General features: G+C 45.2%; 1 protein-coding gene across 1 annotated transcript; it reads left to right on the top strand.

Annotated features, from left to right (window-relative positions):
• The first annotated feature begins 84 nt into the window (after positions 1–84).
• Ddx5 (DEAD-box helicase 5) lies at positions 85–7,153 on the top strand. Its single transcript, XM_069993092.1, has 13 exons — positions 85–301; positions 1,674–1,839; positions 2,062–2,158; positions 2,249–2,382; positions 2,505–2,570; positions 2,806–2,947; positions 3,241–3,401; positions 3,486–3,658; positions 4,029–4,139; positions 4,546–4,607; positions 4,692–4,751; positions 5,995–6,219; positions 6,447–7,153. Exons 1-13 carry the CDS (start codon positions 258–260, stop codon positions 6,848–6,850), a joined length of 1,845 nt encoding a protein of 614 aa, XP_069849193.1. The 5' UTR covers positions 85–257; the 3' UTR covers positions 6,851–7,153.
• Positions 7,154–8,946: the final 1,793 nt, after the last annotated feature.

Genomic DNA, 8,946 nt, shown 5'->3' with positions numbered 1-8,946 from the left:
GGGCGATTAGGTCATAGAGCGGCTCCCAGCGTGCTTTGCGGCGGGGAGGCGGTCCAGACTATAAAACCGGCTGCCGGGACGCGGCCGGCACCTCATTCATTTCCATCGGCCTCAGGTCGCGCAGCTCCGGCTCTTGTCATCGCCGTCCCTCCGCCGCTGCCGCCCCCGCAGAGGCTTCGTCGTCGTCGCCGCTCCCAGCGACTCGTCGCGCCTGATTCTCTTCACTTAGTGCCCCGCCAACCGCAACCATTGACGCCATGTCGAGTTATTCGAGTGACCGGGACCGCGGCCGGGATCGAGGGTGAGTGTGGGAGCGGACCTGTCAGCGCCGGGGTGGGGGAGGGGAGGGAGCCGGGGAGGGGGGAGGCGGCGGCGGCGGCGGCGCCTGCGGGAATCGGGCCCTGGCGTGTTCTCCCGGGGCCTCTTCCGAGAAGGCTTTGCGGTATTTGGAAGAGCCCTGCCCGCCGCGGCGGGGGGGGGGGGGTCCGGAGCTCGCGTTTCGTCGGCGCCGTCGAGGCCTCGGCGAGCCGGCGGCCGTTGCGGGGGAGGGGCGGGGGGAGCGTATGGCGAGCGGCGGAGCCGCCGTTGGCGGCCGCGGGTGGGGAGCCGGGGGGCGCAGCCCTCGGGGGCCCGGGAGGCGTTTTGGGGTGGGGGGGCTCCGGGTTGTCGGACGGCGGGCCGGGGAGCCGCTTGCCGAGCGGCCGGTGGGAAGGCAGGGCGCGGGGCCCGGCGCCGGCGGCATCGGCCTGCGGGTAGAGTCGCGGCCACAAAATGCCGGCCTCGGACATGGCGGCGGCGCCTTTGTTACCCCGCCCGGCGGAGGAGCTCAAAATGGCAGCGCCGAGAAAATGTGGCGCAGAGAGAAATGCGAGACAAAGGGGGAAGCGCCGCCCCAGCGGGAACGCCGCCCGGCCGGCTCCGCCCGGCCCCGGCTCCTCCCCCGGCAGTCGCCGCCTCCCCGGCCGGCTGGGGTTTTTTTTTTTTTTTTTTTTCCTTTGCTCCGCTCTCTTCCTCACGTTATATAATTTTGTGTTACCTTGCTGGCGAGCTCTTCCGCGGGACATCCCCAGCCGCCTCCGGTTACCGGCCGGTGTGTTCCCTCCGCCGCCCCACCCCATCCCCGGGAACGTGCCCCTCGCTCGGCCGCCCCCCCCCACCCCCCGGAGCGGTCCCTGCCATTCGCCAACGCGAGAGCTCCTTTGCGGGAAAAGCGGCCGTAAACACACAAATAACGCGGTCGTCGGCAGGCTCCTCCCTGCGTCCTTCCCTCGGCTACTTAAATCCTAAGCTGCTGGGAAAGACGATGTTAATAGTGGCAAGCTGTTGTCTATCCTAGTAATCTGAACTTGGGGCGTTTGGGCCGCCAGTTTCCGCCCTGATAAATCCGGGGCTGTTGGCTTGGCCTCCAGGATCCGTGCCTGGGACTGCGGGAAATGGATGCGGGATGCCAGTCGGGGCCCGTCAAGGGAGTAGTGACTGTGACTGGCGATTGTGTTGTGTGTTTTCAGAAGCCCTCTTTAGCCTGGGTCAGACAAGAGGCTGTCGGTGTGATTGAGTTGGTAGTCCAGCCAACCTGCCTTAGCAAGCATGGGGACTTGAGTTTAAATTCCAGCATCACCAAGAACATAATAGTAGTCGACATTTTAAATGGGAATGATTTTTCCCCGTTTCAGGTTTGGTGCACCTCGATTTGGAGGGAGTAGGGCAGGACCCCTATCTGGAAAGAAGTTTGGAAATCCTGGGGAGAAACTAGTTAAAAAGAAGTGGAACCTTGATGAGCTCCCCAAATTTGAGAAGAATTTTTATCAAGAACATCCTGATTTGGCTAGGCGCACAGCAGTGAGTAATTTCATGTGGCTTCAGTAACTTAGGAAAATTTTTATTCTCCAAACAGTGCTTGACTTTATGTGAAATAATTGTGTACATGGGATTTTTATATGTGGATCTAGGTAAAAAAAAGGAAGGCCACTTTCAGAATATACCGGGGTTGCCAGGGTGTAATCATGTATGTGTTCTTGTGCCCTGTGCAGACAGTGCATATATAAAACAATTGTTTTGCAGCAAGAGGTAGAGACATACAGAAGAAGCAAGGAAGTTACAGTGAGAGGTCATAACTGTCCAAAACCAGTTCTGAATTTCTATGAAGCAAATTTCCCTGGTAAGTGCTAATTTGCAATTCCACCCTCATTCATCTGTTTGCTTCTTTCTTGGCATTGCAAATACTCACTGAAACTGTTAATTATTACAGCAAATGTCATGGATGTGATTGCAAGGCAGAACTTTACTGAACCCACTGCTATTCAAGCTCAGGGATGGCCAGTTGCTCTTAGTGGATTGGACATGGTTGGAGTAGCACAGACTGGATCTGGGAAAACGTTGTCTGTAAGTTTGGAGAACTGTGTGGTTCCTGAGTGATGAAAGCTAGGGGAAGATGAAATGGGGATTAAACTTATCATGAGCATTCATTCTAATAACTTCTGTTTGGCCCACTTCCTTCCCAATAGTATTTGCTGCCTGCCATCGTTCACATCAATCATCAGCCATTCCTAGAAAGAGGTGATGGGCCTATTGTAAGTATGTTTTTAAGAATTTTTAGAATACACAGCAAAACATGTAATTGTTGCTGGTGCTTTTATGTAGAGAGTAATGTTTTCACTCTTAACCTGGAGCTGCTCTGGGTTTTGTATAATTGAAAAGATCTGTTGATATAAGTAACTAGGTTCAATTGCCAGCACATACGCATGGAGGAGTTGGGGGGGAGGTACTTGTTTTCAAGTGTATATGAAAGGCTGTTCTTTTTTGCAGTGTTTGGTGCTGGCACCAACTAGAGAACTGGCCCAGCAGGTGCAACAAGTAGCTGCTGAATACTGTAGAGCTTGTCGTTTAAAGTCTACTTGCATCTATGGTGGTGCTCCCAAGGGACCACAAATACGTGATTTGGAGAGAGGTATGTGGTATAAAAGGTTCTGTTTGTCATTAATAAAAGTATTACAGCTTTCCTTTTTATTTTTTATTTTTTGGTGCTAAAACAGAATCTTACGATCTCAGATATTTTGCTGTAAGATAGGTAGCTATAAACCATAGATAGTTTCAAATCATGTTCCTTAGATCTCAGCCTCGTGGATAGGCTGTGATTATAGGCATGCGCCACCATTGCCTGGCTCTGTTTATCTTGGCATTCACTTAACAGAGTTGAAAGTGTTCTGCGTATTATAATTAAATTTGTGTGTTTAATTGAAGGTGTGGAAATCTGTATTGCAACACCTGGAAGACTGATTGACTTTTTAGAGTGTGGGAAAACCAATCTGAGAAGAACAACTTACCTTGTCCTTGATGAAGCAGATAGAATGCTTGATATGGGTTTTGAACCCCAAATAAGGAAGATTGTGGATCAGATAAGAGTAAGCCATTATTATTTTTTCACTCAATTCTAAATTTACACTTAAGAGAAGAGCATGCTCTAAATTTCTCCCCAAATAATTCAGCCTGATAGACAAACCCTAATGTGGAGTGCGACTTGGCCAAAAGAAGTAAGACAGCTTGCTGAAGATTTCCTGAAAGACTACATTCATATAAACATTGGTGCACTAGAACTGAGTGCAAATCACAACATTCTTCAGATTGTGGATGTATGTCATGATGTAGAGAAGGATGAAAAGTGAGTATAAGTCCTATGAACTCTTAGTCGTGCTTATGTAAGGGAAGTCACAGTTTCATGTTACCTTATTGAATATGTTCAATCTGTTGGGGCTGTTGATGACTTGCCTAGCTTGTTCAAGGCCCCAGGTTTGATCCCTGTGTGTATGGGAGCAGGGGGTCCTGCCAATCTTAATCCATTAAATTCAGATTAATGGCCCTGTTAGTATTTATAGGATTTCTGTAGAAAAAGGAAACATGGTGTACTAACAGAAACAAGGGAAGGATTGCCTGATTAGTGGCTTAGTAGCTGTTTCCTTTTTCACTTGTGTCCATATACATTGAATTTAACTAATGTCAGTAAATTTTAAAACTTTTTCTTTTATCGTTAGACTTATTCGTCTAATGGAAGAGATCATGAGCGAGAAGGAGAATAAAACCATTGTTTTTGTTGAAACCAAAAGAAGATGTGATGAGCTTACCAGAAAGATGAGGAGAGATGGGTATGTGGGCATCCTCTTTTGAAGAGTTTAGGAGAGGGAGACAAAACTTAGAAGATAATGAGTTTCAGCTGGGTGCTGCTGGCTCACGCATGTAATCCTAGCTACTCAGGAGGCTGAGGTCTGAGGATTGCGGTCCAAAGCTAGCCGGGCAGGAAAGTCTGTGAGACACTTAATCTCCAGTAAACCACTAGAAGACCGGAAGTGGCACTGTGGCTCAAGTGGTAGAGCTCTAGGCTTGAGCTGAATTGCTCAGGGACAGAGACTTAAAAAGAGTTTCATTTATAGGAGTCATCTGATAGAAGTAAAACTGCACACAAAATACTTGAAGTGATTGATGGCCAGAATTAATAGAATCTGTCCAAATCTTTAGTAAATGTGAGCCTGCTAAGACAACTTTTTGATTTAGGTGGCCTGCCATGGGTATCCATGGTGACAAAAGTCAACAGGAGCGTGACTGGGTTCTAAATGGTAAGTATTTCAAGTAAAGAAATTTTTTGCTGCTAATTTAGGATTTTCCTGCTCCAAATAATGGTCATATGCCTTCCTTTGTAGAATTCAAACATGGAAAAGCTCCTATTCTGATTGCTACAGATGTGGCCTCCCGAGGGCTAGGTTAGTACAAACTCCCATTCATGACTTGCTTTCCCAGAAGATCTCTAGTTTTTTTTTAAAGAAAGTTTATTGCTTTCTTTAACCTGCATTTTTTCCCAAGTTTTTTTCACATAAAGGTGCAGTCTTTGTGGCAAGGCCTAGGCATGACAATCGGAGGACTCGAGGGGGATGGAGGACTAGTGATCGGCTGGCTGCTTCCAGTCGATTAGAGAGGTGAAAAGCTGAAAGTGTGCCAGTAATCTTCAAAGGGCAGAACATACCACCTCTGCCCTATAAACTGTTCTCTCCGAGGGAAAAAATGGAAGTTACCCTCACAGTTCACTGCCGTGGTATTTCTTCTGTCCCATGCTTTGCATGATTGCCATGGTACAGCATTGTTTCAAACTGTTTACTGTGATCTGTGGGTCTTTGAGTTTCAGTGAGTTTGCTGAAATGTCGAAGAAATATTTCCAAACTTCAATGTTCAGTGAAATTTTTGTTCAAGTTTGAAATGGAGAGAGCAGCTTTAAAAGGTACTAAGCCTTTTACAAATTGGTGAGTACTGGCACATGAGACCTAGAGCAGGAGCAACTTCTCACACTTAAGTCAGTGGGAAAAGAAAGCAGTGCTTTGAAAGATCCTCCCTCACCTACTACACAGTAGTCGTCATGTCGAGACCTGCCAGAGAGAGACACATTCTCAAGTGAATCCTGGCTTCTTGGAAGCGCTTGCCTAGACGAGACACAGTGCATAAAAACAACTTTTGGGGGACAGGTATGTTTTCTTGCAGCTGCAGTTGTAAGGTCTTGGCAAGACAAGCAGTGTGGCCAGAATTTTGAACTTCTGATAAATGTGTAATGCAAAGGACCTTGTACCTTTTTGTTTAAAGGTCCTCAAAATGAGCACATGAAGAGGTTGCTGTGACACTTTTAAGTGGCCCTACTGCGCAGAAGCATTCAGATGTCACTTGATGATCTGTAAGGGGACTTGCTGGTTTGGGAATGTGCTAGGGAGAATACACATTCCCTTTGACAGGTCTTATCCCTTGGGTGGGTGATGATTTAAACAGATGACATGTGCTTTTTCTTTTTTTCCTTCAACCTCAATGGTATTCCTACAGGGAATGGATAACCATTTTAACTGTATTTTTTGCAGCCCATACCTTCTTGGGAATACAATTGTCTAACTTTTTATTTTTGGTCTGGCTGTTGTGGTGTGCAAAACTTCGTACATTGCTATTTTGCCACACTGCAACACCTTACAGATGTGGAAGATGTGAAATTTGTCATCAATTATGACTACCCTAACTCCTCAGAGGATTATATTCATCGAATTGGAAGAACTGCTCGCAGTACCAAAACAGGCACAGCATACACTTTCTTTACACCTAATAACATAAAGCAAGTGAGCGACCTTATCTCTGTGCTTCGTGAAGCTAATCAAGCAATTAATCCCAAGTTGCTTCAGTTGGTCGAAGACAGAGGTTCAGGTAAGATGAACCTTCAATATGAAATGTTGGTAGTTTTACTGTCACAGCATCACTATTTGCAAATCTAATTTTAATGGAATTTTAGAGGGTAAGACAGATCTTCCCATTATGAAACGTAAGTTGAGAAATTGAAAACCCTTCACTCCTTTTTGTTAACCATGAGTGTGCAATAGACCAAACTGAACACTTTGCCATTCCTTTTATTTATTTATTTATTTTTTTGACAGGTCGTTCCAGGGGTAGAGGAGGCATGAAGGATGACCGCCGGGACAGATACTCTGCGGGCAAAAGGGGTGGATTTAATACCTTTAGAGACAGGGAAAATTATGACAGAGGTTACTCTAGTCTGCTTAAGAGAGATTTTGGGGCAAAAACTCAGAATGGTGTTTACAGTGCTGCAAATTACACCAATGGGAGCTTTGGAAGTAATTTTGTGTCTGCTGGTATACAGACCAGTTTTAGGACTGGTAATCCAACAGGGACTTACCAGAATGGTTATGATAGCACTCAGCAATACGGAAGTAATGTTCCAAACATGCACAATGGTATGAACCAACAGGCATATGCGTATCCTGCTACTGCGGCTGCGCCTATGATTGGCTATCCAATGCCAACAGGATATTCTCAATAAGACTTTAGAAGTATATGTAAATGTCTGTTTTTCATAATTGCTCTTTATATTGTGTGTTATCAGACAAGATAGTTATTTAAGAAACATGGGAAATGCAGAAATGACTGCAGTGCAGCAGTAATTATGGTGCACTTTTTCGCTATTTAAGTTGGATATTTCTCTACATTCCTGAAACAATTTTTAGGTTTTTTTTGTACTAGAAAATGCAGGCAGTGTTTTCACAAAAGTAACTGTACAGTGATTTGAAATACAATAAATGAAGGCAATGCATGGCCTTCCAATAAAAGATATTTGAAGACTGAATTAAGTGGAAATTGTACTTTCTTTTTACAAATATGTCTTGTAAAACTTAAAGATGGTATGGTTTTGGTTTGGGTTGGGGGGGGGGTTGTTTTGTTTTGTTTTTTGTTTTTGTCATAAAAACTGAAGTGACTGTGCTTTCCATTCTTGGATTTGGGGTTGGAGAAATTAGAAGGCCCCTTAAATGATCTTATAGGGTGCGAATTTAGGAAGACCGACTTAGATAAATTTATAGTTCTAGGCTAAACTGCATAAATGCTTTGTCAGCAGCTTTCACCATCAGGGAAGTCATTTAGTGTAAGCCTATTTTCTGTATATTAGAAAGATTAAATGAAATCTAGTAGGACGGGAAAATAATCAGCTCTATAGTGACAACATGGATGACTGTTCCTTTTTGCAAAATTTATAATTTAAAGAGCTTCAAATAACTTTTTCAAAACGATTTTACTCATGTTCTTGGCTATCTAATGAACTGCCAAAATGAACAAATGACTGTTGCTTTAGCCCACAAGCTAAGTTTGAAGCTCTACTAACAATTTGCACCATGTCCTTAGTGCAGGTTACTTGTAAATCTTCAGAGATTCCCAGGGCACTTAACGTCATACCTTGGAGTCATGAATGTCTTCACAATAATTCAGGGAATTCTAGAGGTCTTCAAACTGTAAGGTCTAGTCAATACTCTTTAATACAAAGGGGAGAAAAAGATGAAAGTGGTTAATCAGAAGGTAACCAAAAGCACAGCGAGTGCAGTATAGATAAGTCTTCATGTTAGGTTCAACATTGGTAGAAAGGTCCAGGGGATAGCTTTAGATTTAACTTTGGCCCACGAATAGCTTATTCTGAAGTGTTGGCTAGAAGTAATTGAATGCCTTCTCCAAGAGTTGGGTATGTTTTGCCAGGACAAGGGAAGTCTTCCAGAGACTAGATTCTGGGTTTTAAACAAGCTTTGATGGGAATGCCTTACCTAAATGTAAAGCAAATTAGAATATGTTGGCTGGGGACCTGGTATATATAGGGAGTGATGTTTCTAGGGCTAATCCGTTGAAAACTGATTCAGCCTATTAACCTGAGTAGTTTTCAATGGTACGGTTAATCAAATCCATGATTTTTAGAATGTTTTGGGATAGATTGGAGCATTTATTACGTATTTTACTGTTCAATGTCTTAATGTGGGCCTTTTAATTTGTAAATATTTATGAAAATGACTGTGGGGCTGTGGAAAAATATACCTATTTACCTTTGAAGTTTTAAAAGACAGTCCACTTTTTAGCATGTGTGTTGTGTCCAGCCTGTGGTTGTCTTTAACTAATAAATGTGATTTTTCTCCCCATTCTCTCCTTTATTTATTTGCGTAGAGGCCTTTTCTGGTGTGGATTCTTGAGTGGAAAACACACTCGGCATTGGCTTTGTAGTTGTATCTCGGTACGCTTACCCACTCGTTAATCATCGCGTGCACTCGACAGGAATGACTTCTTGGGCTTGTCCCACAGGTCCACAATAAAGCATTTCCAGTGGTGTTGCTACGATTCAGTGGCCGCTAGAAGTCCCAAGTCTGGCTGGTTCTACCGAGCCTGCTATCTTACAGAGATGTGGGACCAGCTAGTTACTCCCTTCAGTTGGGCCTGGGGGAGAGGAGGCTGCCGGCCCCGGGGCGCGGGGGGACCCCGCCCCGGCCTCCTGGGGAGCCGCGCCCGCAGGCTCCAGGCTCCCACTTCACCCCCCAGCCTGGTTTCTGTAGATGTCTGGTGGTGGCACAGAGCTAGTTTTTCTGGGTTGCCAAGAAATTAAAACACCAG

This window comes from Dipodomys merriami, unplaced genomic scaffold (assembly GCF_024711535.1).
Source record: "Dipodomys merriami isolate MVZ:Mamm:240054 unplaced genomic scaffold, mDipMer1.0.p SCAF_42, whole genome shotgun sequence".
NCBI classification, from domain to species: Eukaryota; Metazoa; Chordata; class Mammalia; order Rodentia; family Heteromyidae; genus Dipodomys; species Dipodomys merriami.
Note: the sequence above shows the minus strand (reverse complement) of the source record. Positions and strands in the feature narration are given on the sequence as shown.